At 42.9% G+C, this 27,707-nt stretch overlaps 2 protein-coding genes across 2 annotated transcripts in view; one reads left to right on the top strand and one right to left on the bottom strand.

Moving 5' to 3' along the window:
* tcf7l2 (transcription factor 7 like 2) overlaps positions 1 to 17,682 on the top strand; it is an 82,048-nt gene extending 64,366 nt beyond the window's left edge. Inside the window, 10 exon segments of the mRNA XM_034211269.1 lie at positions 3,330 to 3,462; positions 5,861 to 5,963; positions 6,896 to 6,982; positions 10,825 to 10,944; positions 11,030 to 11,192; positions 11,433 to 11,540; positions 12,133 to 12,181; positions 12,896 to 12,946; positions 13,997 to 14,069; positions 17,226 to 17,682. Coding sequence (XP_034067160.1) covers positions 3,330 to 3,462; positions 5,861 to 5,963; positions 6,896 to 6,982; positions 10,825 to 10,944; positions 11,030 to 11,192; positions 11,433 to 11,540; positions 12,133 to 12,181; positions 12,896 to 12,946; positions 13,997 to 14,069; positions 17,226 to 17,682 — 1,344 coding nt within the window.
* Positions 17,683 to 20,719: 3,037 nt separating this feature from the next.
* aldh18a1 (aldehyde dehydrogenase 18 family, member A1) overlaps positions 20,720 to 27,707 on the bottom strand; it is a 66,981-nt gene continuing 59,993 nt past the window's right edge. The window contains exon 17 of the mRNA XM_034211230.1: positions 20,720 to 20,848. Within this exon, the coding sequence (XP_034067121.1) occupies positions 20,760 to 20,848 (89 nt within the window). The 3' untranslated portion in view covers positions 20,720 to 20,759. The remainder of the gene's footprint in view (positions 20,849 to 27,707) is intronic.

The raw sequence follows: 27,707 nt of genomic DNA, 5'->3' as shown, positions 1-27,707 counted from the left end.
TCATTTGACAACTTCCAAAAGGCTCTTTTCACACAGTGGAGCAACAGCATTAGTCACCATTTAGCTTGGGAAATATTAGACACTTGATATAATATTCTGGTCCTATCTGCAATGCAGCTTTGGAAACACTTGCAGAATTAAAGTTTAAAAATCCTGGCGTTTGTTAGCCGTTAATGTGCAGGTATTGTAGAGAATCACCACTGTAAAACGAGGCTGTTGGAATGACACAAAAACCCAAATATATTCAGGCATATAAGCATCGTTCCCTTTGAGCATTTGAGCCTTGCAGCTGGAAAAAGAAGAATAGAATAAATAGAGCCAAGGCGATATCAATAACATAACCAGAGGCGGCAACTACTGCTTCTGTTTGTGTCTGCTGTACTTAAGTGTGCTGCCTGCACTTCACAGCACTGGCCTTCCTCAGCAGCAGGCGCTGTATGTGTCCTGGACGGGGAAAGAGTCAATGTGCTCATTGATGTTCGTGCTCTTAAATTTTACTGCAGGGTCTTTTTGAATGCCAACTCTCTTTTGAGGCTCGAGAACCTGGTCTTTATGACTACAGAGTAGTGCGTTTTTTGTTTTGTCTTCTGCTATATTTGTTTATTGTAATGACGGAGGTGGTGCGAAAGGATGCAAGTCAGCGGGGGTGTAGGAGCAGGAAGCGTTCTTTCTTTTCCCCTGGCTTCTGTTGAGCAGGGAGAGTAAAGCCTCCCACGTTGCCTGCTTTTGTTTCACTGCGCCCTTTGAGCTCTGTGCGGCTGAAGCACCCAACAGCCTGCCAGACGAGTCCCTGGGCTTGTTTTGTCCCACAGTGGCCACAGGGCAGGTGCTGGGCTTCCGTACCTCAGGGACCACCGGGTGCTGCCTTGGCGTCAGCGGGAGACAAAGTGGATGCTACTGCGTGTGCGATGATCACATGGCATGTAGAGAGTGAGCAGATTGAAGACATCGGACCACAGGAAGTCAGCTGACTGCCCATATGTGTGTTTGGTGATCAATCAACAATGTGGGGGCGAGTTTGACTGATGGCACTAGCAGCTTTCACCCAAGATCTCTAAAGGAATGTTATACGATGGAAATGTAATGCAACGTACTCACTAACAAAACTTTATGTTGCCATGTTCTCGCCTTCACGCCAAGCTCTGGAAGCAGTCGGTCCAGCTCGTTGCTATTTGCCTTGCTCTGGGCTTTTCAGGAAAGAAAATAAAAGCACACTCTTCGACCGCAAGTGACTGATGTAAATCGGCTGGCTTCTAGCTCTCTCTGTCTCTCACACACCCTCTTTAACACCCTCTGTCTAAATGTGGACTCAGTGGATGGGCATTTTGAACTGTCTTCTCAATGGCCGGGGCCCCTGGACAAAAGAACTCATTTAAAATGGCCACTAAAGCTTTTCAGCACCAAGAGATGAAGAATTGACAACATTCTTTCACATCATTACCCGAGGGAGGAGCAGGGAGTCGCGAAGGAGGAGGTTAGGAGGTGAGAGATATGGAAGGGGGGGGGGACGAGAGGAAAAAAGAGGGGGCAAGAGAGAGGGAGACACAGGCCATCTTCTAGCAGCTGTCATAACCCCCATCCTGGGTGTTTCTCTACCAGTTTATTCTTTTTCATCCCACTATTCTAGATGATCAGATCAGGAGCCTGTACGCAGCCCTCGGTTTGTGTTCTTTTTAATGAATCCCATTCCGCCTACCGCCCCTCCCCCCCCCCACGACACACAAACACACACACACAGCCCCCCCTCTCTGCTTCTCTCTTCCATAGCCTTTTCAGCTCAGGGCTGTGAATGAGTCCCAGGAGTCTCTCTGCCTCCCTGGAGTTCTGCTGGGGTTCATTAATCTTTCATTGGGACCATGGCAATAGGGAATGCCCCCCCCCCCCCCCCCTCCTCTCTCCCATTCTCCACTCCCCCACCACTGCCACTACAGAATAGAGGTCTATATGGCCCGGCTTGTACGGACAGCTTTTTACTACCCAGAGAAAATGTAGTACGGGCCTCTGAATGGACTGTTGCTGTATTAAGCTCTCGCACGGGCCCAATATTAACTTCCGCCACACAGATGATTACTTTGCAGCATTAAGTTCTGCCCACATTGGTCTCGCCCTGAGCCCACCGCTTTGCATTTGTATAGTCAATGAGCATGGGGCAACTGAGCATCATTTGTATGTATCTGCCAACATCTAGTCCCATTAATGTTTTTCAAAGTCTTCTGGAAATGTGCCACAGTGGAGCGCTTCTTTTTTTCCCTCTTCTTTCTTGCATGGGTTAAAGTCGCTAATGAGGGTGTGTGGCCTGTGAGAGAACACACACACACACACACACACACACACACACACACACACACACACACACACACACACACACACACACACACACACACACACACACACACACACACACACACACACACACACGGCTTGGTGTCTTACTCCTCTCCCCCCCTGAACATATCATCCATGTTATGATAAGCCTGATTAGTGCTGCTTCTTTGACTGCTGAGGGCAGGATAAGGATGTGTGGGTAAAGAGGCGAGAGCAGCCTCTTACACCAGCCTAATCTACAGCAGAGCTCTAATCTGGTTATCTAGTGGTTTGGGGGGACTGTGTGTGTATTAGTGAATGTCTCGGCCTGGCCTGATGAGAGGGGCTGAGCTCCGGTTAGCGCAGGGGCCCACGGCAGCACACCCCTAAAGCTCCACTGTAATCTTTGGGTAATTGAAAAAAAGGGGGCCTGCGCCACTTAGGAGCACAAAGACAAGATTACATAGCTAAAACTAATTTGGCAAAAATGCAGAAATGGATTTTCAGCCCCACCTCCTCTTTCCTAACCCTTTTATTACAATACACCCCTACCCTCCGTGAACTGAGCCCTGGGGGAATATATGTGGGAAGGGGAGACCAGGGAGGAGAGCAGGGAGGAGGAGAGCGCTGACTGGAGCTGCTAATGACTGTGGATTTACACGTGCTGCCTTGATTTTGTGGTTTACAGATGATCGATTACTTGACTGCAACCATGGTTAAAAGTGCCTCATCACACAGCAGACCCAAATGTGAACTGGCAGCCCCCCAAGCCTCTAAGATTGTGTTACTGAATTCCAGGGTGACACCACAGAAGTGTTTTTAATTACAAACCACACTATTTTCACTGTGGCTTGGTGGTTTGGCGAGAGTACCATGAATTGGATCGCTCTTCTTTCAGGGCCTTCAGACCAAGTTGTAATTCTGTGGCAGGAGCACTGCAATCTCTGACCGCTTACCTAAATATTAACGTTCTGCTTTTTTTTCTCTTTCTCCCCTCCTGTCTATCTCTCTGTTCTTTCTCTCAGTCTAATAAGGTTCCAGTGGTACAGCACCCTCACCATGTGCACCCTCTCACACCTCTGATCACCTACAGCAATGAGCACTTCACACCGGGGAACCCCCCACCTCACCTACAGACAGACGTGGATCCCAAAACAGGTACAGTATTTTTCCCCTGCATGCAGGAATATCTGTTAGCAACATGCTACTTGAATCCTGCTAAAACAGCAGAACAGTGTGTTTTAAAGTTGTCAGGATAACGTTAAAAACATTCAAATAAGTTTCACTTAGTTGTTAAAACCCCAGAAACAGGCATTTCAGCTCTGAGAGAGTGTTTGCACTGACGAGTGTGTTAATGTTTTACTATGCCCTGCCACCATGGTTCACATATACAGACTTTAGTTCATGGCGTCTGTCTGTAGGCAAGTTCTTGTAAAAACAATTTGAGAATGAATTACTTACAATATGTATTCTAATAGTAGACTGTGTAGTTTAAACGTATCTCCTTCTTGATATTGACACAGCAATTATTTAACAACCTCAATAACATTTCTAGGACTGTTTATGAGACTGATAGTTGGACAAAGTCACAGTCATCTTAAATACTCCTTGTTGACAACAGCTGCTCTCATCTGTTACCGATTGATTTAGCTATCACGCTCACATTAACGTGGTTTGACCTCAGTGGAAAGTGGCCTTACATTGGAGATCAAGAACCTGAACAGTGGTTCATAAACTCCCTCGTAAAACACGGAATTTAGCAAACAACCACGATTTAGGACCGCAACTCCTTTTGCCAAGACTCAAAACAAGACAGCCAGTGTAGTTGGAGGTCCTCACATATAAATACCAGAAACCTCAACAGTGTCTGCTCGGAATGATGTCATAAGCTAATCCTTAAAATGCTAGATGTGACCTGAGCTCCTGGATTTAAACAGGTTGTCATAGATTGACTCAGTGCCCAAAAGGAGTGTAGTTATGTCTTTACCGCCTGTTGATCCTGCAGATGGAGAGTCAATGTTAAGCAGTCAGATGCTGCCCACTCACATGCCCCTCCCACAACCATTTAGCATACCCTTTTAGAAAATGTCATTTGTTTCCGTGAGCATCTTGACTCAGCACTTCATTTCGTTAACTGTCATACTGCCCATCCTTTCAGGTTAATGCATTTCCAGTGCGAGGAATAATTTCATGCTATTCAGCGGTCTCTGGTGGACTCAGTCAGCGTTTTAGGTAATAATGTTCCATTATTATGATGGTCCTTACAAAGGGGAAATAATGTGCCAGCTGCTGTTTAATGTAGTGCTTAATAGGGCTGCTTAATTGGGCTCAGTGTTTAATTAATTAATGAGCTGTATTAGGTCGTCGGCGCTGGGTGGCGATTGGATAATGTTCCAGGGCTTTCCTGTTTAATATAATTTGCCTTTGCTATAGCAGTAGTATGTTTTTTTCCCCGCTTAGGCTTAAAATGCTGCACAGCACCATCAGTAACAAAATCCCCCCTTAGTTCCTGGATAACCGGGATCAGCTGCAGTTAGGGTGTAACCACCAACAAGAGCCAAGTTCTGCTCTACGAAGATCGATCTGGCCGTTCTTCGGTTGTGTTGGCCCAGGTATCTGCAAAAACAGCTGCATAGGTAAGCCAGCTGTGTGGAAAAAACGCAGATCAGCCAAAATGAAAGTCCCCTAGTTCCTGGTCTGCCGAGTGCACACACCTCCCTGCTGTGCTTTTACACTTGTCTAGTGTTCCCTGTTTCAAGTTTGCCATGAGACGGAAAGTTATTTTTACACGCGACTATGTACGAGACCTTTTCAAGGCATTCATTCAGGGCAGCTTGTCGATGCAGTTTCTTCGCCTGTCAGCTGCCACAGAAAGCAAAGGCAACACTGCGTGGACGCTGTGATTGCTCGGCGAATCCCTCAACGGGAACTGTCCTTAAATTAGACATCTTTGTCACTGCTCCTAACAATCAGTTAATACATTCATTAACATTAACTGGAGTAGTCAACCGTTAATCCAAAGTACTGTCTAACTGAAAATTCACTTTTTAGCTGCTAATTCATAATATTAGTTTATTCATGTATTTATCAGTTGGAATCCATATCCATCCAGCCAGTGTACATCGTACTGACTCAACCTGGAGCCCTGTATAAGCAGCTCTCTGATCACAGAGAAGGCTTTAATTATATTGTGTTTTGTACACTTCTAAACCTGAGTCATTTAATATAATTAATCTCCTGAATCAGTAGACAAATGTGACAAGAATCGTGTTGGTGTTCTCTCCTCACCTCTCTCCCCTCTGCCTCTTCCAACACATCGTGCCGCCTCAAAGGCCTTTGATCAGGAAGTGTGATTTAGCACTGTGTACATGCGAGCAACAAGCCCTCTTCCTCCGCCTCATCCTCCCATCTGCACTCCAGTGATGTCTGCCCCGTTCAGATGTGAAAATCCCAACAAAGAACGAATTCGGGGCTGACAAAGATTTGGTTCTCTCTCTGTCATCATCTTGTTTGTCCACCTCCTCACTGCTCCTGTCATCCTCTTTTTTTCCCACAGGGATTCCAAGGCCTCCACATCCTCCAGACATATCTCCTTATTACCCACTGTCACCTGGCGCTGTCGGCCAGATCCCACACCCGTTAGGATGGCTAGTACCACAGTAAGCAAACCCTTTTTTTATTTTGACACTTTTGACTGTATTCTCTTGTGTGAAAAGGCTTGCAACACCCACACATTGTCATGAGTAATACACGTTATATCAAGCTAAATCATTAAAGAGAAAAACAGCTAACAATAGTCGGCACACAAAGTCAATTATGTAAGCCGTCTCTGTCTCCAAAATGACTTCGCTCTTGTGTTTAAAACCAAAACAAACCTTAAACACACTCACTGCGGGACCACAGAGGACCATTGGCTCTTTCTCACACCCTCACAAACCTCAACTTGCTACTTTGTGGCAAATACTATTTTACATGTCGCTGTATTGTCCAATTAGAGTAATGAACCGCGATTGCCCGTACTTTACCCACAATTCCACACGGGGGCTCTCCCCTGGTAACTCTTGTCAACACTTGTTAATATGACAAAGGCTACAAATTAAGCTCTGTTAATTTAATGTTTTCTCACCGCGATCTAAATACCGAGAGAGGCCCCGAGCGCAGCCATGGCGCCCTTTGATTTGCTGCACTTTATTTTGGTATAAATTTACATTCATTATTGTTTGTCTTTGGATGTGTAGACCTCAATTAGCGTGATGGCTCCATTAAAGAGACCCGCGCTTCGTCTTTAATTATCACAACAAAACACCTAGTTCCAGCTTGGGGAGGAACAGGGCCCCACTCTGTCGACACCGAGCGAAGGGTTATGAAATTTAATTAGCCATTGCTATCAAGATTTGTGGCATTCAAATTGTTCAGAGTTTTCCTCCCTTTGATCTGCGCTCTGCAATCCCCTAGATTTTTGTCCTGATCAAATGAGAATAAAGAGGCCCGCGGTGGGGAGACGAGAGAAACAGAGGGCTTTAGCTTCTCCTCTTCCATCAACCCTGTTCCTTTACCTTTGCTTCTTTCTTCTTTTCTTCCCCCTTCCCAGGCAAGGTCAACCTGTTTATCCAATCACAACAGGGGGTTTCAGACACCCCTACCCAACTGCGCTCCAAGTCAACGCATCCATGTCAAGGTGAGCTGAGACCTAGAAGCGCGCACACACACACATACACACTCATAGTTGTGCGTGTGTTTGACTGAGGGCAATGCCCAAGCAACATTCACACGCAGAGACGGTGAGCAGCAACTTCTCCCTTAGGGAGAGCTCACACTCCCCATATCTCTGTTCAAAAGGCCAATCCTCCAGTGTGGGGCTCCAGCTAGCATGCTCAAATATTAATTATATTTATAATTTTCTAATGAGGCCCCTGAAGAACATTTACCCCCACTGCATGTCAGGCAGATCTGAAATGAGCTGGGGCATGTCCATGCTGTGAGTTTGAGCAGCCAGACAGATAAACAAACACAGCAACACTTTGAAGGGGACTACATGATATAAGCCGGGGCTCTGACACTTGGCTAGTGCTTTGGTCCAGCCCATTAGGGTCCAGCTCAAGTGCTGCTGTGGACATTAATGCACCCAGGGGGGATATGTGTATGTGTTGCCATCTTGTGTACATGTGTATGTGTTTGTCAGTTGGTGTTAAACGACTTACTGTTCCCTGGAGGAACGCGTGTCCTCTATATTGTGTGGAAAGCCAAATGAATTACATTTAGATGACTAAATGCCCTAAAAAGCAACAACACAGAAAAACAAACAGCCTGCTACTCCACCTCCTCCCTCTCCTCCCTCCTCCCCGCTCCGCCCCTGCAGCATGGGACTATGGAAGGGGCTGGTTTGGAGTCTAGGGATGAGGCCAAGCTTCAGTTTAATTACAGCCTGATTGGAAAAGCAGCTCCTCAGGGCAGCGTGTTTAGACCTCTGTGACATTGATGGATCATGTAGATGCAAGGAGGGAGGAGTTGCAAGGGGGGGTGACTTTTTTTTAAAGCAAAGCCCTGAGAATAAGGGAAAGTTTAGTTTGTTAGCTCAGCCTGACATCGCAGTTTTTCAGATTTGTTGCTGTTAAACTGTCATTTTTATTGATTCCAATAGAAATACATCCTGGCATCAAACCTGAACTTTAAACCCAGTCTGGATCAGAGTCGGGTTTTATAGTGCCAGTCTCAGGTGCAAAGGGTCAGACGGCGGCTCTGTCCAGACATTGGCATCTGGCAGCAGTACCCAGCCAACCTGGGCTTTAAGTGACTGCTAATTTGGTCCCTTAATGACAGCCTCTACATTGTGATCATCTTATTTCCAGGGCAGCTAATTGAATATACGTGCTGGGGTTTGGGGGGGGACTGGCCATGGGGAAGAGCTAATGCCCTGTGATGAGGCCCCTAATTGAATTAGTATAACTGAATAGATGGAGGGCTCTGGGAGCTCTCTGGAGAATGGGAGGGTTTAACACATGTCAACAAAAAAACAACTAAACTCTGGCTTTGACAAGGCAGGGGGAAAAATCAATTTGTTGAGCAAATCTAGTAGAAAAATCAGTCTAATTGTGTCAGCAAAATCTCAGAATCTTTTCTTACATAGCCTTCAGCCAGTTGGTTCTGTTCAAATAATTGACCAGACCTTGTACTCTTGTCCGGAGTCAGTTCTTTGCAGGAGTGCGCTGCTTCAGTATCAGTCCCCTGTGCCGTAACATGGGCTGAATTAGGATGCAAGGAAGGAGTCTGGTACCTCATGGTCCTCCAATGAGCACCTTACACCTAGGTCCTGTTAAAAAATGCATTCTTTTTTGGATGGAATGAAAAAAGAGCCAGTAGTGACAGTAAAGGGAGCAAATGAAAGACATTATTTTGATAATAGGGTTGGACCCAGTGCAGGTCCCTGATATAGTGTGTCTGAATGTACGCGTGACAGGTAGGAGGATGTGATGGCCCCTGTGCCCCTCATGCTTAAGCCTGCCCTTTGATATGTTCCCCCATCATCCCGCTCCCTCTCTTCTCCTTGGGAACGGGAGAAGCACACCGGCCAGATCATTAGACATTAAACAGGCACGGGGGCTACTGCTTCGCGTCGGCAATTAAATGGCACTGGCTTACACTGGGCTTGCTGCGCCGGTGACCCCTCCCCCTCAACCCCCACCCCAACCCCGCCAGCCATTCTTACCTTTTTAGATTGAGACGTAGGAGCCCCAGGGTTGGCGTGGTTTGGGGGTTTCTGCCTCGTCTCCTTCTCTGTGTTGGTTAAATTGGTCCAAGGCGCTGCTTGCTACTGATGAGCCCGAATGATGATGATGGTGGTGATGATGATGATGCCCCCACGCTTCAAAGGGATGGTCGTCATGTTTAAACCATAACCTGGGCCATGCAGTGGCAGCGGGGGGAGGGAGGAGGAGAGGAAGTGTGGAGGTGGTGAGGGGACAGGGAGGAGGAGTAGAGAAGAAGAAGAAGAGGAGCAGAAAAAAATTGATCTTGCAACAGAGGACATTTTAACAAGTGCACAGAGAAAGAAGTAAGGAGGGTGAACAGGGAGAGAGGAAACGGGGAAAATGCAGCAGCCCTAATGATGGGCGATATGCAGCCGCTGCTGCAGAGCTCCCCATCAACGGATGACATGGCACAAACACCAATGTGTCAGTGATGAAGGGAGAAGAGGGGAAAGGAGAAAAAGAGGGAAAGAGTTTGAGGGGGGAGCGCACTGGCACTCCCCTGAGATGGCCTCCAACAGAAAGTAGTTGTTCCTGGCGAGTTTATCCTCATCATTATATTCTGGCTCCGAGCCATGCAGCCAGACACAGCCGGATAATGAGCTGCTTTAAAAAAAAAGAGAGAGAGAATTATTCCTCCTTTCTTTCCTGTTATTTCATCCTCCTCTCCTCTTTTAAATGCGTGTGTGGTCACGTGGAGCCGTGCTGTAAACGTACACATGCAGATAAGACGTGTGCAAATAATGTGACACAAATAATTAGTGTCATACATACACTGGCACATACTGTACAGCAGTGTCTTATGGCTGCTCTGGCCACAGAAGCGATTTCATAAATAAGGGTTTCCGGCCTCGATATGGGGAGCGTGGAGCGATGAAGATAAAAATGACTGACAGTGCTGAACCGGCAGAAAAGATGGGAGGAAGGCAAATAGAGACTCAATACCTGAAGTGATACTAGACTTTGATGGAACATCTAGTTTGAAATATTCCTTGATAAGACATAATGGTTCAAGCTTTACCCCTCCAAAACCTGGCATTTCCATATCAGTGCAAATGCTAAAAATGCAGTTTCCTGAAAAATAACAATGGCTTTCAATGGGCATTTATCATCTACAGATGGCATTTAAATCTTATCTGGAAACCATTTCCTCATCTATCAAAGGTGACAATTGTTAAAGGAGGTACAAGTGCTTGATTAGTCTGTGCAAGAATAAAAGCTATGGATGGCACTGCTGTCAGTCTCTGTGAATACATAGATTTCAAGGAGCAAAAACCCTCAATCTTACCTATTTCATTGGATCTATTACATTAATTGTTGCTTGGTTAGGATGAGGTTGTGATTAAATAAAGGTGAAGAGAAGCACTTGGCTCAAGTATTCAGTGTGTCAGGTTTTTTGGGCTGTTCAAAAAAGCCATCAAGAGATTTACCCTTGTGCAATTGCATTTAATTATTTCCACACAATATAGCGTTCATGCTTTGAATTGTATTTAACTGAAGCTTGTATTTGTAATATCCTGCTTTTATACCTTTGAGTTAAGTGTATAACTGCCTAGGCTGAATTCTGTGACATGTTTAAATAGAATATCTAAGCATACTGACTGTATAATAATAATAATAATAAAGAACTCAGCCTTGGGACATTTTCATGTGGATGTTTCTATGTACATTTATTTTATTGAAATAAAAGACGGAATTGGAATTCAGCTATTTATACATGTATTCCATTTCCTCATTTCACCTGTGTCCATTTACACAGTCTTTTGTCCTCTAGATTCCCCCCACACATGTTGCCCCCCCACCACAGTTTGCACGCCACGGGCATCCCACACCCAGCCATCGTCTCTTCCAACGTCAAGCAGGAATCGTCCCACAGCGACATCTCTCTCAACTCGTGAGTAGAATTTTGTTCATTTTGTTTCATTCACTCGTTTATGAGACGTAGGAGGTTAACCTTTCTTAACTCTGGTCCTCAACAGGAAACAGTCAGAAGCTAAAAAGGAAGAGGAGAAGAAGAAACAAGTCCACATAAAGAAGCCTCTGAATGCCTTCATGCTTTACATGAAGGAGATGAGAGCCAAGGTTGTGGCTGAGTGCACACTGAAGGAAAGTGCTGCCATCAACCAGATCCTGGGGAGAAGGGTAAGTCAACAGACACTAAAATGGTCAAAATGAAGGGTTGAGCACAGTGGTTCCCAATCCCGGGGCTCAGGACCCTCTGCCATGCTAATTTTATTCCAAACATGGATTCATATAGACCTGGGATTCAAGGTGAATGCAGTTAACAGCCAGTAGTGTACATTTAGGTCATCCTCATTACCTGTATTTTCCTATTTATGGTTAAAATATTAATTTTTTCATGAATTATTTTCCATTTTACAGTGGCATGCCCTAACGAGGGAGGAGCAGGCCAAGTACTACGAGCTGGCCAGGAAAGAGCGACAGCTCCACATGCAGCTGTACCCAGGCTGGTCAGCACGAGACAACTATGTAAGTTACGAAGTTTACAAGTCGTAACAGGATGCTCTTTTTCCCTTTCACTAGGTGACATGACGGGGATGAGTTCCCTCTTTGGCTCATTTCTAGCCTGAATTCCAACATTCTTGTAATTTTCTTTGACATGTATACCTGAGACTCAACTAATTAGCTTGACCCAAGCCTGCTTTGTTATGACGTGAAGAAATATTTATAACAAAGTGTTCAGACTTCGTTACAAAGTCTTATCAATTTCATCTAGTTTTGGGATCAAGCTGACCAGATTCCTCCACAAGCAGGCTTTGAGAAATCCTCCTGCCAAAACAAAAGCTTGTCAAGATGTCTAGATGTTCACAGAGCTGAGGAAAATAAGACAAAAGATTACAGAAAAAAAACTGAGAGGATGGATAATTCTTGTCTGGCCTGCAGTGGCTGTTACAAACCGGAGGGCAGAGACAGAAAAAAGCAGAGAATGAATGAATGAATAAGTAAACACAGAGAACAGTCCTATTCTCTGTTTCATGTTTTGGGCATTCTGCAATATAATAACTAAGGTTCCTGTCTGTGTCTATTTTTTCTTTCTATTTTTTTGGCGGCTAACCAACAGGGGAAAAGGAAGAAGAGAAAAAGGGAAAAGCAGCAAGCAGAGAGCAATGGTAAGTGAGCTGCAATTATCTCTGATATTAGAAGAGCCCCATCATGTGTCAGGCAGATGGGACATCTTGCAAGATAAAAGTCATGCTAGTTTTTTTTGTTTTATGTTTTTTGTGTGTGTGTTATTGTGCCTGGCTTTCTTTGTATATAGTTATGCTACCCAATGCAATATTTAAATGCTAGAGTTGCTTGTAATACCCCCCTTTTCCCATTTTGCCCTAGCCCTCCCCAGCTAATAACAACTGAATATGCATGACCCCCCCCCCCCCCCCACACACACTGCTTCTTACCTCCCCTTTTGACACCCCCCCCCCCTCCCCTCCCCACTTTGCCCCTTAGCGTTCTGGTATTGTGATATGTATGTTTTGAGAATGTGAAGTTGAAGTATTGTGAGAGCCATTAACTTTGCTAGTGTTGTGTGCGTGGCCCCGTTTTATAATGCCTGTGCCCTGCAGATGTGTGTGTGTTTGCGTGTGTGTGTGTGCACTCGTTCGGCTGCCCCTTGCTTGCTTTCATGCATGCTTTTATACCAACATAAGAACAATCACTTACATCTTAAAATTAAGGAGGTTTGCTTATTTCATGATTTATCTATTTTTTTTTTTATTCTTATGATTCATATTCTTCTCATCTCGGAGACTTGTTATCATGTATTTGGCGCTCGTTTGGTGACGGATTTCTTCTTGAAGGCCTCTCTATCTGTTCTTTTTTTTCAGAACACAGAGAATATTTTCCAAATCCTTGCCTTTCACTCCCTCCGATTACAGGTGCTAATGTCATTTTGAGTATTAAATCACTAACTTGTTTAATTTCTTCTTCTTTTTAAAAAAAATAATGTTTATCTATGAATAATGTGTAATATTAGGCAGGATTAAGGTTAAATTCTATCTAAATATGCTCTTTTTGCATTCTTTGCTGCTTTCTTTTCTTAAAGTGATGCTCTTGTTTATTTGACTTCAAGCTAGATTATATTGCATTTAGTTGACTTCATCTCGCTATTTAGTTTAAAGCATTTGCAGTATTAATCACTATGCAGAATGCTTAAAGATCTGATTATATAAAGTTAGCTTTGTGGAGTATGACCTGAAGGATGTGATCTCAGGGTAAACCTCCTTAATCTATACGCTTCAGTAGCTGCGCTTTCCTATAGGCTAGCATGAGTTTGGCATACTCCCTCCTTTTAAATCTACTCCGCAAAGACTTGGTCTCAAATATTGAACCACAATATTCTTTGGTCAGTGACGGGCAGCTTTAGCCAGTGTTGATAGGAAACAGCCAACTGTTTGATGCCAGGTCTAATGAGTAGACCCCCTCTCCATCTTTTTTAATCCTTCCCCTGGCTAGGGCTAACACACCGTGCTGATTCAGCAGTCTGCTACTAGTTCTTCCCCCTTTGCCTTGTCTTTTTTAGAACCGTAGTTCAATGATAACCTCTAGCGAGTAAATTAATCCAACCTGCATTTCCTCCGTTTATACCCTCTCGACTAAATCTTATCTTCAGCTTCAACTCCAGTCAGAATGTAGATAACTTAAAGCGTTTGTTTCCTTATTAATGTTATATTTTGCATGCCGTTTGATTTGACTAATGTCTGAAACACACTAATGGTGTTCAGTCCTGTCTTTAAAGGCACTCTTGAGAATGGCTTTACGGGGTGTTGTTTGGGGATGAGGGGATTTCTTGCACAATGAGCCACTGCAAAGCTTCATAGATTCACTGTTACCTGTTTTTTCTCCTCATTTCTCTTCTCCTTTTTGATTTCTGGTTTTGGTTATTTTTCCTCCTCTCTGCTGGCTTCCCCTCCCTGTTGCGGCATCAGACCTGAGCGCTCCTAAGAAGTGTCGAGCGCGCTTTGGGCTCGATCAACAGAATAACTGGTGTGGCCCGTGCAGGTGTGTATGGTGTGTGCTTGCACCGGCCGGGGCCAGGTGAAAGCTGGGTAACTGTGCACTGGGACTTCCTCCTTCGCTTTTTCTGCCGCTGCCTTTACTTCCTCTTCTCCTCCTCCCCTCTGTCGCCCGCCAGGCTATCATGAGCTCTCAGCTTCCTCCAGCCACGCCCTGCCGGTCTATCTCTAGGCTCCCACTATTTTATTTTTTTACCTCCTATTTGGGAAGAAGGGTATTAACAGCATATGCTCGAGTGTTTGTATGAATGGTGTCTGTGAGTGAGGATTGGTGGAGAAACATTACAGGGGTTTCATTGCAGGATGTACAGTACAATGAGTCTGAGATTGATACAATATCCTAAACTGGCAGGTCGGGGCTTGGAGGATCTGGAGCCTGATGGCTTGTTCAATATGGAGGACATCCCAGTGTTACTAGCCTGAACCTAAGCCCTGGCTATATTATTTGTCTGTGCAATGACGTGTCCATTTTGTTTTTTCTTTCTTTTCCTTTTGTTATTTGTCTCTGTGTGTATGTTTGTGTCTACCTGTTTGGCTAACAGATGCAAATACCCCAAAGAAGTGTCGTGCCTTGTTCGGGCTTGACCAGCTGAGTTTATGGTGCAAACCATGCAGGTATTACTGCTGTAGTGCCAATGGGAGGAAGACATCCACAATGAGCCGTTTCTTCTTTTTGATTATTTGCTCAGATTTCCCTCTTAAATGTGTTTCCATCAGTGTGGTAACAGATGGCAAACTCCTCTGCTCTTTTTTCCTAACTGAGGAACTACTTCCTGCTCTAAATTCCCTCACAGCAACTTTTCCTCACTGAACTCAGTTCAAGCCCAGTGGCAGAAAATGGATTTCTTGATAAGATTACTGAATATTTTATCTCAACAAAATAATAGGGATAATTATTTCTTAATGTCAATTTTGGGAAAGAAATTACATACAATTTGAGTTATTAATGTTTGAAATCCATGTTCTCTCCATGCAGGGGATGATTCCCCCACCCCATCTTAACTGTCATGTTTGTTCTAATTGGCGTCCTTTTTGAATAACAATGTTATGCTTACAAATTTAGCCCTGCTTTCTCTGAGGGCCTGCTCAGTGACACTCTTTTCTGTGCCCTCTTCCTCCTCCTTCTCTCCTTCCTCCAAACTCCTCTTCAATAACCCTTACTTAGTCCCTACCTGTTGTCTTTCTGTTCTGACACAAGCAGTCTTTGAATTGGGAATATTTTCATGGTAGGTATTTGTTTCTGCTAAGTAATACCCTTCTCTGTGTCTGGCTCTCACCACCACCCGCCCCACCTCTTTCTTCACACCACTCATCGCAACACATTGTTTCCTGCCACACGTTTCATTTGTGTTGTTTTAAACTTTCGGCTCCAAATTTAGTCAAAGGATTTTTCTATTTAGCTCTAATTTGTTACTTCATTTAGAGGTCAGTTTTTAAATGTTTGTCAAAGGATTTTTTATCTTTCAAAAATACTATGTCCAACTAGAGTTGAACACATTACCTAGACTTTCTTGTAATTAAATATTATTTGAATCAGGCAGGACGATTACTCACCAAACCCTTCACACGGTCAGCCATTGTTGGCCTCTCCACTTGGCTCTCTTATTAACCTCCCAGCTGGAACACATTATCAAACATACTGTATTTTTCTTAAAAAAGAATAGCAGATTATAAGATAAGATGCCTAAAAAGGGCAGCGATTCAGCCCTGTAACAGCTGAGAGGTTAAAAGTTCTCTCTGGGCTCCATTTCCTAAAAGATGCATCTGGTGTAATTTCCCCCGAGACGGAGAAATCAATAACATACACAGGCACGTACTATGAATCGATATGTCTGTTAAAAGATGGATATTAGCTCATTTGTTGCAGCTTGACAGACAGTTATTGAGAGCAAGATGTCTATGTAGTGGCAAATGATACCTTTTTACGGCGGGTCGATATCCCGCACCACCCAGCGCTACAGTATCAGTGCAGAATGCACTAAGAGCCTCATTCCCACTCTTTTCTAGTCCTCTATTCTCGGTGTTGTGTGCCTGTACTATTGAGCTCATCTGTAATGCATGCCTGTCTTTCACCCTAGCATGAGATCAAGGTTTCGTGAGCCTTTTTTATGTGATTTGATGTTCCTTTTCATTATCAGTACTCTGCTCTCTTTTATTGTTTGTATAGACTTCCCCTTCAGAACTACAGGGAAAAGGTTGCATCTGAGAACCTCAATTAAACAAAATGAGCTTAATATCTTTCTAAAGACTCAATCTTCTTTTTTAAAAACACCTTTAGTCTTTTTTGTACCTACTCCCTGTGAGTTTTAAATACGAACACTCCATGGCCTTCAGGCATCCTTGTGCTAGCATGGAGAGCTGAGAGAGGGGTCACTGCCAGGGTCAGGGTAAAGATGAGAGGTGGGCAGAGAATTCCCCCTTAACCAAATCTGCACACAGCCTTTCGCAGCAGAGTCACCGCAGACAAATGCAACATCCCCTACTCTCTTAAATCCCCTCCCCTCCCCGTTCATCGGGTTCCACCGAGCGCAACGGGCCTGGCCTCAGGACTCTGCAAGCGGGGGGGAGGGTCCTGACCCCGGGCAGGAATGCAAACATGATGCCTTGACCCCTCACTCACACACACTTGTGTCTGTGGGGCAGATTCGGAGTAGTGTGGATCTTGTTGACTTTTTTCGCCTCGTATCCAAACTCTGTCCCCTCAGGAGAAGAGAGAGTAGGGCCAGATAGAGTCAGAGACAGGTCCAGTAACCTCGTGTTGCTGGAGAGAGCAGGCTGATCCCCAGCTGAAGCTCTGCCTGTAAGAAAAGGCTAAGTTAACATCCAGAGAGCAACCATTACTCCATCTAATCTTCTCTATATGTGCTTTTCATTTCCCTGCTGCTTCACACGTGACCTTTCCTCCATGTCTGTCCTGTCTTATGGTTTAGAATTGGTATATTGACTGTCATTTCTACCACTTTATCGTCTTAGCACGAGCCATTTAAATGCACCTGTAAAATCTGTGATGCAAAACAAGTTTCAAGTTTTTTGAAATTTGAAAAAAGAAGGTGCATTTCAATGAGCTACAGTGCTAAGAGGCGATGCAGTTTGAAGATGCGTTGTCTAAAACATGCTCTCTTTCTCCCTCCTTGTCCCTCAGGAGAAAAAAAAAGTGCATTCGCTACATCCAAGGTGAAGGCAGCTGTGCCAGTCCTCCCTCTACGGACGGAAGCTTACTAGACTCCCCCCCATCCTCCCCTTCCTCAGTGGTCCCCTCCCCCTCCCCAAAAGAGTCCAATCCTCAGACTGAACAAATGCAACCTCTCTCACTGACTATGAAACCGGCCCACCAGCCACTCCACCATCCGCACCGCCTGGTTGGGCCTCCACCACCATCTTTGGTTCTGCTGGGAAACTCTGCTGCAGCTAGGAAAACGCCCGGCGCCCCCTCCCACAACGGAGCCCTGGAGCGCGGCGACGTCTCGTCCTCGCGGCAGCCGGGCTCCTCCATGGCGTCCTCCATGGCCCGGTCCTCGGCATCGCTGTGTCATTCCCTCTCGCTCCTCCCCTCCTCGAACCCCCAGCCTCTGTCGCTAGTGACCAAGTCTATAGAATAGTCTGCCCTATTCTTCTCCTCTTTTTTCTAGCTCTGCACACACACATACACAAACACACACCTTTCTAGGCCCTCTCTCTGCTCTATTTCACTCTGTCGGTTCATTTCTCTATTCGTTTCTGTGCCACAAGGCGTTTTGAACATTTGAGTTTTTCTTTTATTAAAGTTCATTGGTCAATATTTGACCCATCATTATCAAAAAAAAAAATCTAATTATTATAAAGAAATGATACAATGAGCTGTAGTATAGCTTTGTGAATCTGCCAACATTTTTATGGATTTTGTTTGTCTTTTTTTTGTAGTGTTTAACAGTGCAAACAGAAAAACTATCTAGATCAACTTCAAAATGTTTAAAAGACGGATATAAAAAGGTAGGCTAGATTATTCAGTGAGCCCTTTTCTTGAAAGAGTTGGTTCTCCTTCTTTATTTGTATTAAATACGAGCTTGCGAACCAATCATTTTGACATCTGTTCAAACTCTCGGAGGGCGTGAGGCTAGCAGTGACACCTCTCGGAGGAACAACTTTAATTGTGATGTTACTTGTTCTTGTTTAAATGTACAGAATAATGGGGAGGGGGGGGTTACTGTGTTAAATATGCATTCTTCCACTGCGTTGTCTTTTTTCTTTGTTGTTTACCTTTGGGGTGGAGTCAGGCAAGTTGGGTGGGCTTGAGGGGAGGTCGGGGTGGGGGGGTTAAGGGTTATTAAATTCAAAATGTCACAACGCTAGGACCAGTAGTATTTATTGCTTTAGAGATTGCTTGTTGTATCTTGTATGTGTCTCTTTTGACTTTTTTTTCTTAATACATTGTACAAATATTTTTTCTTAAGGTAAGCGACTTATATATGAATGATCCATTTTTACAAGGAGGTTTTAAAAGGCAAATCTTTTGTTATTGATTTCTTTCCTCGCTGAAAAACCTGGATTCCACTCAGTGTACTGTGTAGATCTCATGAACAGAAGTATGCACAACTTCATTTCAAGAAATGCGTCTATAAGCCATTTTACAAAAAGAAGAAAAGAAAACTTGAACAAGACAGTGGGTACCGTGTCTTCAGTAGATGGAAAAGTGTCTGAAGCCCTTCTTTTTTATTGCACAGTCACATCTCTCAGACTGTAGATTCGTGTACAGATTTTCCGTGCCAAATTTTGTGATAATTTTCTCTGCCCCTCTAACCATGCTGTAGGGATCCATTTTTTGTTTCTCGTCGTTTTTTTGTTTTGTTTTAATTTCGATACCATTCTTTGCTGTGACGTTACATAGATTGCTATGTATGTAGTATAAATGTTGCTATAACAAATGTGTTTGGTAGCAAAATTGTCAAATATTAAAATTTAAACTTAATAAAAAAGCGGACATCATACTGTATAAACCCACAAGGGCCAAATTATGTATATTAGGAGGTTCATAAAAAAACTATTAAATACAAAAAAATACACAAACTGCCACTTTTAAGTACACTACTACATATAGGTAGATAGAAAAAATAGGCATGTTGATGTTGCAAGAGGCTGTAAAAAAAGCTACAAGAGAATCATCCACTCGGTGCCATTGTAGTTGACATGACGCGACTGTAACCTGTCGATTTCTTCTCTGGTTTATTAAGATGCTAATGATAAATAGTTTGAATGTTTCCTTAACGGCTGTGATGTTCCTGTTCTATTTTATGCTCTTATCTTTTTGTTTGTTTGTTTTTCCTGTTATTTTAAATGGTTCCAAAACCATGTTTTTTTGTAATGAATAAATGTTTATGCTGTACAGTCTCTGTAGCATGCAGTTCTGTATTAATAAAAGCAACTTAGTATGTGCACATCTGTGTCTTTCCTTTTATTCGTAAATTCCCTGGCAGAACTAACCTTTTACAGAAAGAAAGGGTTATACAGCGTTCTCTGCCAATACAGTAGATCTTTCTGAGCTTTTCAACAGATAGCCACAATAGAATACAACAGTGATTTAGATTCCTTTAAGTAAAAGTATAATATAGAATCATGTCATTGTAATTAAAAATGGAAAATACTGTATCATGTTTAAGGAAATACAATGATTAAATGGCAAACTTTTGTATGCATACACATTTGATTACAAGGGCATCGATAGTCCCAACTCCAATTGACACATTTGTAATACACAAGAGGAGAGAGAGAAACGTTCAGATCGAAACACCCTCTACAAAATCTAGTTTTTACTTCTTTGTGTTTGCACACATGCAAACTTAACAAGATGCTTATTATCAGTAATATTCTGCCGCTTTAAGCCAATCAAACAACTTCAAATGTAACTTCAAATCACTAACTTTTTAATAAGCCACAGACAACAAAGTTCTGTGTCTTCTCGACTCATGCTGAAAGAAGAGATCAGGTCATCATCCATTTCCAATTTACTGGTGATTATCAAGATAACAATCCTTCACCTTAGTGTGGATGTTTCATTCAAATGATCATAGAGAACTCTGAACTGCATTTACGCACTGATATTTTATCGCAAATGATGTGGATTTTTAAATGCCACATTAGACACGACGACGTATAGTATGACAAAGATATTAGTAGAAACATCCTGAAGTATGTCTAAATTGTCTGAAAAAACGTTGTAGTATTATCAGAAGAAAAAAAATGTGTCAAGTATGTGGATAAATATCTGAAAAATAATATAGAATGTCAAAAAATAAGGCATAGTATAGTATGGCAACAATTGTGGAATAACATAGTATATATAGTATGTCGGAAAAAAGTAATTGTTTAGTTTGTCGTAGTATGGGAAATACCAGAAGAAATGTCATCGTATGTCTAATATTTCTGAAGAAATGTCTTAGAATATTATATGTTGAAAAAAAATATATAGTATTTTGAAAAATATCAGGAAAGATGTCATAGTATAGTTGTCAACAAAATTCATAGTATAGTATGACAAAGATATCAGTTAAAACATTGTAAAGTATGTAGAAAAAGAAAGTCAGAATATGTTTTACAAGTACAATTTGTCAAAGACTATATACAATACTTCTATGTACTTTAAGATCAGAACATCTTATTTTACTTCCAAATTCATACATTTATCAATGTAGCCTATACCTTTTCAGATAAATACCTTCTTTTGTGTTTCATGGGCAAGGGTAGCACAACTTATTCTCCCCTCAGTTTGTACTTCAGAGGAATTGGCAACTTCTGCAAAACAGGAAAAACCCCACGAAGGCCAGCGAGACAGAGAGGAGGATCATGGTCAGTATTTGGTATTGGACTAAATCTATTGGAAGGTATGAAGCATGGGCAAATCTGTGTTGTGCTATATGCGCTCTACTAGTGTTATGGAATTGATTTTAGTTCACACTGAGACACATGCACTCAATACAATTCAAATAGCTTTATTAGCATGACCATAATGACATACAGTACAGTATTGCCTCAGTTTTGTACAATTAAAACATCTATACATACAAATACATTTGGAATGTAGGCCTACTGTTCAGTTTGGAAACATAACATGTTTTCACTCAGTTTAGTATCAAAAAGAGGACAAAGACTTTGCGCATACCTCTGTAGGAAAAGGGGAAGGCATTCATATGTAAAGAAAACTTAAGAACATTTAGGAAACTGGAGGGAAATACAAGAACTATGGCACAAAACAACTTCTGTTCTAAAGCTCTGATCCCTTACACTTACATAAGACAGATCTCTTTTAATCTGCACTGTCTGGCTACATTTGGACGTACCTACTGTATGTGTCATGCAAATGGACTCCGAGCACTAAATTAATAATAAAGTGATACTTGTCGAATCCCTGTAGGGAAATTCTCTATTCCCCAGCTGCCGTCTACGCTGAGGCCAGAGTTCAGGATGAGCTCAGAGCAGCGCCTCTGGAGCTGGTAAATTCTGCGACTTGCTGATGAAAACTTAAACAAGGCTGCACAAAAAGGGGGCTTGTACATCGCTAAGGCATTCAGCACTTTGAAAGCGCTTTTAATACATAGGTTGTATTGTATAAAGTAATGATTTAATTTAGCGTCAGGTTAATTAGTTTGCTTTTTTATTGCATCAATTCCATTTTCTCCAGTGGAGTTTTATCAGTATTTATGTCGGGGAATTTTGTCTACAAATATTTTGTATTTGAAGGAGCACAGGCGTTGCATTCCAGTCAAAGCAGGCTGTGTTGTTTTGTTGGTCTCCTCTTACGTGACGTTCTCAATGGATCAACTACAGCTCTGTGTAGATGCTGGTAAGCAAGTGCAACATTTTATAGATTCACTCTCTACGCTGAGGAGAGAATCATTGATTTCTTATTTATTTGAAGTTTTCTTAAATCTACAAAGTATCGGAGAAAACAACGAAGAAGTATTAAAGTGAAGCTGAAATACAGTGTGCAAGTTGTTGTTGAACATGGCCATAGACGGTTCTCCGGTGAATAACAAGCAAAGAAATACTGAAAACAGGAGGATGGGTTCAGTTGTGATCAAGCAAACGCGGGTCTCTTCTTTGTTCCCTTTGAGTGTGTACAGTATACAATATGCACACTTAATGCATTTGTGTGGGCTATACCCTTGAACTATAAACCGTTAGACAAGCAATGTATAACGCGGGAGCGTCCGTGACGATTCTATTACATTCATTTCAAGAAGCAGGAAAGGCATTGAATACCTGGGTAAAGAAATTACGTTTTTTGATGTCAGTGTTGCATGGAGGAACAATGTAGAAGGCCATTGCTTCAGGCAAGCATACAAATCAGAAAACATTGCAAAACATGTCCCCTAGGTTACAACAAACAAAACACAAAAATATATTGTTTTCGGATGTTTTTTTACAAGCAATGCATACCCCTGACCCTGATCACGATGGAAGAATAAATTGAAAGGTTGAAGAAATGGACGGTGTATAGCATAAACATCGACAATATTCTTTGTTGAACATTCCGTCAAACAGCTTCATATTCACAGATGTATGTTGTCCTCCATAATGACATTCCTCTTTTCACCCCAATAAGGTATTGCATGAAGTTAAAAGGAAAGAGAGTTGAAGGGTCACTGTTCGCTTTCTGTGTGTAGGCGTGTTTTCGAAGGTGCTCTTTAGTTTGGATGCTTTTTGCGAAACGAGTTTTGATTACGCTCTCGAAGCATAACATTAAAAATGATGGATTGCACGAACAGTTCAAAAGAACATATTGAAAGCAACTCCAATGCATTGAAGACCTGCCATGACCTTCATCAGGGAAGAGCAAACCTTCATTCACTCCTCATGCAGTTGTATATGTTTGGTCCACAAAGGAGACCACTACTCGGCCAACAACATCCAGTGTTCATAAAAACACTTGTGAAAAATACAGTTTTTGTTTGTGCATTGCTTGACCGTATCTCATGATCTGAAGACTTCAGTAAACGTAAAGTAAATGTTGCACTATTCCACAAAACAAAACACATCGAGTTCAAGGATTGTGAGGTCATGTCAATACTTATTACAAGTTTGCATTATGTAGGATAAGTGGATAAAACCACAGCAAGGTGGTTAGAGTGATGTTTGCTCAGTGGTGTGAAAAAAGCCTTTTGGAAATCTTCGAGAAAGGGCTTTTAAATTCAAATATGGCCTATATTATAAAAACCAACTGACAGAAAGTGCAGGGTCTGCCCAAATTCTACATTTGAGTCTTTTAGACTCTGGTGTTTTATTATTTCAATCAAAGGCCAAAGCGTTCATTTGTATGCCCTCACTTTTGTCTTTTCTGTCTTGCAAAATTGTCCTAAAATCAACAAAGATGGTTCTAAAGATTTGTCAAGTAAAAGTAATGAGATTGTCAGTTAAATTAATTTAGCAAATGTAATCTATTTTTGCTATTGGACGCATCACTTTCCTACCTTTTTTTTTTAAAGGAAAACTAAATTAAATGTAGAATCTGATGTTACATGTTTGCCATATGTTACTATAGGAGCTGCACACATTATTACATTCAAAATCCAAGTTCTCGATAAACAGAGTAAACCCATAAATGAACTACTCAATAGTAAGAGCCTGGAAGGTAATATTATTTTGCTTTTAGAAATGTGCATCCTGAGCTTAGGATGCTCTAAACCCAATCTCTAATATTTAAACCTATTATCTATTTAATACAGTAAACACCAACAACTAACTTGTAGACTACTGTCCTCTTCTTTTCCAAGATACATTTTTGAAAGAATCCTCCCACTCTTTATTTGGTAACAATTGTCCCCTAACCTTGAAGAAGAATATGATGCACATGAAAGGTGGATATTTTGATAGATTTTCTCTTTCCTACGATATGAAAGAGTTTCTTTTATCCAAGAAATAAATAAGGGCTACCACACAAGGGAACTTTTGGTACAATTTGGTGCACAATGCTTTCCCTAAAGGACTGTCCTGTGGCGTGCTAGTAACAAGGCCATCTTTAATCAGAAGGATTTTGGATCCATTAAGGCCATATTGTGTGTATTGCGCTTCAATAGGTCCTTAGAAGAGGGACAATGAAAGCAACGATCAAGTACACAGAGGAGAGGCAACAGGGGATGCTCCATCAGAGGAACTTCAGCAATTCAGACATGGAGAGCATCTTTCCTGTCCTACTTTAAAAATCAGATGCCACAATGTCTGATGTTTAAACCAAAGGTCACACTGTGGCAACAGTTTGGCAACAACACAGAGAGAAGAAACAGATCTGAATATCTATCGTGTTTTTAAAAGGACAGGACAATCAATTGCTTTAGTAGCGCCATCACATGTGTGAGAGGTGTAGCAATGACTGACTAGACAACACTGTGGGAATTAGAAACCACAACTTCAGTCCTCAGTCATTGTATCAGTAAACGTCAGGAGTGTGAAGTTAAAGGTATATAGGCTGTTGAGATCAGTTTTGAAATGACTTGTGGGTTAACGTCAGTAGATACAGTTGCAAGAAAAAGTATGTGAACCCTTTGGAATGACCTGGATTTCTGCATAAATTGGTCATAAAATGTGTTCTGATCTTCATCTAAGTCACAACAATAGACAGACACAGTCTGCTTAAACTAATACCACACAAACAATTATATATCTTCATGTTTTTATTGAACACACCATGTAAACATTCACAGTGCAGGGTGGAAAAAGTATGTGAACCCCTAGGCTAAAGACTTCTTCAAGAGCTAATTGGAGTCAGGAGTCAAGCCAACCTGGAGTCCAATCAATGAGACGAGATTGGAGGTGTTGGTTAAAGCTGCCCTGCCCTATAAAAAATACACACCTGTTTTGAATTTGCTATTCTTAAGAAGCATTGCCAGATGTGAACCATGCCTCGCACAAAAGAGCTCTCAGAAGACCTACGATTAAGAATTGTTGACTTGCATAAAGCTGGAAAGGGTTAGAAAAGTATCTCTAAAAGCCTTGATGGTCATCAGTCCACGGTAAGACAAATTGTCTATAAATGGAGAAAGTTCAGCACTGTTGCTACTCTCCCTAGGAGTGACCGTCCTGTAAAGATGACTGCAAGAGCACAGCGCAGAATGCTCAATGAGGTGAAGAAGAATCCTAGAGTGTCAGCTAGAGACTTAAAGAAATCTCTGGCACATGCTAACATCTCTGTTGACGAATCTACGATACGTAAAACACTGAACAAGAATGGAGTTCATGGGAGGACACCACGGAGGAAGCCACTGCTGTCCAGAAAAAACATTGCTGCACGTTTGAAGTTTGCAAAAGAGCACCTGGATGTTCCACAGCACTACTGGCAAAATATTCTGTGGACAGATGAAACCAAAGTTGAGTTGTTTGGAAGGAACACACAACGCTATGTGTGGAGAATCCAAAGGGTTCACATACTTTTTCTTGCAACTGTATATATATCCACCCCCGCTTATCCGTGGTCGGGTCGCGGGGGTAGCAGTTCTTTCCTTTCCCTGGCCACATCAACCAGCTCTGACTGGGGGATCCCAAGGCGCTCCCAGGCCAGCGAAGAGATATAATCCCTCCACCTGGTCCTAGGTCTACCCCTTGGTCTCTTCCCAGCTGGACGTGCCTGGAACACCTCCCTAGGGAGGCGCTCAGGTGGCATCCTAACTAGGTGCCCGAACCACCTCAACTGGCTCCTTTCGACGTGAAGGAGGAGCGGTTCAACTCCGAGTCCCTCCCGGATGACCGAACTTCTCACCTTATCCCTAAGGGAGACACCAGCCACCCTGCGGAGAAAACCCATCTCGGCTGCTTGTATCCGCAATCTCGTTCTTTCGATCATGACCCATCCTTCATGACCATAGGTGAGGGTAGGAACGAAAATGGCCCGGTAGACAGAGAGCTTTGCCTTCTGGCTCAGCTCCCTTTTCGTCACAACGGTGTGGTAAAGCGACTGCAGTACCGCTCCCGCTGCTCCGATTCTCCGGCCCATCTCACGCTCCATTGTTCCCTCACTCGAGAACAAGACCCCGAGATACTTGAACTCCTTCACTTGGAGTGGACAGTCCATCGGTTTCCTGCTGAGAACCATGGCCTCAGATTTGGAGGTGCTGATCGATCCTCATCCCAGCCGCTTCACACTCGGTTGCGAAACCGATCCAGTGAGTGCTGAAGGCCGCAGACCGATGAAGCCATTAGAACCACATCATCTGCAAAAAGCAGTGGTGCAATCCTTAGTCCACCGAACTGCAGACCCCCTCCCCCACGACTACGCCTCGAAATCCGATCCATGTATATTACAAACAGGATTGGTGACAAAGCGCAGTCCTGGCGGAGGCCAACCCTCACCGGAAATGGGTCCGACTTACTGCCGAGGACCCGGACAAAGCTCTCGCTTTGGGAGTACAGAGATCGGATGGCCCTGAGTAGAGACCCCCTCACCCCATACTCCCGCAGCACCTCCCACAGTAAGTCCCTGGGAACTCGGTCATACGCCTTCTCCAAGTCCACAAAACACATGTAGACCGGATAAGCGTACTCCCAGGCCCCTTCCAGGATCCTTGCGAGAGTAAAAAGCTGATCCATCGTTCCATGACCAGGACGGAATCCGCATTGATATATGTATATTTAAATAATTGTCATTCATTTAACAAAATTGCCCAATATTTGCTGAACATCACTTCTAAAATTAGACAACTTACTGCTTGTCTCTTGTGTTAACCATTGTGAATCTGTTAATTGAACAAAACAAGTAATACATCGACTTGTGGGAAATGATGTTAATGATAATAAAATACATAAATAGAATAAATAATCCAGTAAACTGTCAACTGGTGTAGAGCATACATAGTATAAAGAGTAGATTGACTATTTTACAACATTCATCAGGTGGCCCAACTCCAAATGAATGCAAATGTTGCTCTATCTCCATTCAATGTGTAATTGAGAACTGTTTTAAAGGTGACACTATGTCAAAATTGTGTTGAAGGCTTGTTTCCACTGCCCCCAAGCGGTAACAATATCAGGAACTGCAGGTGTAATCGACTTCTTTAAGCGGCCGATATTGCCAGCTCAGCACAGCTAAGACTAGACATGCAGACAGGCCTGCAAATATATTTGCAAAAACCAGAAACCTCCTTAAGTCACCATTAGGTCACCGGTGCTGATTAACAACCCTATTCACTGCATCTCAGCTAAATAATGATTAATGTGGCAACTGTCTCACTGAGAGCAGGTGTGAGGCCAGAACTAAAGGAGAGGAGAGGTGCAGCATATATACAGGTGTTCTGTGTATGTGCTGCTGTCTGCATGTAGGCTTGTGTGTCACCTTCCCAGCACAAGTGCCCGAGTCCCTAATGATGGCGGTGTGCAGCGAGCTAACTACCCTCACAGTGGAGCGAGCCCCCAGGCTAGTGCCACATCTCTCCATCAAGGCCTGCCTTCATCCCGCTTTACACCGGGCCCTTCCCAAAGACACACGCACACACACACTCACAGAGAGCCAATGACAAATAATTCATAATATGGCCTGCCTGAAAGTTTGCCACACTACCTCATTAAGCAGCCTATTGTAACTGGCTGACATTCTCTCAGCATAATAACGCTTCTTGGTCAGGTTGTTTTTGAAGTGACATCTCACTAGAGGGAAACAGAAATAAAT

Source organism: Gymnodraco acuticeps, unplaced genomic scaffold (assembly GCF_902827175.1).
Source record: "Gymnodraco acuticeps unplaced genomic scaffold, fGymAcu1.1, whole genome shotgun sequence".
Taxonomy (NCBI): Eukaryota; Metazoa; Chordata; class Actinopteri; order Perciformes; family Bathydraconidae; genus Gymnodraco; species Gymnodraco acuticeps.
This window is presented reverse-complemented; position numbering and strand designations above follow the sequence as displayed.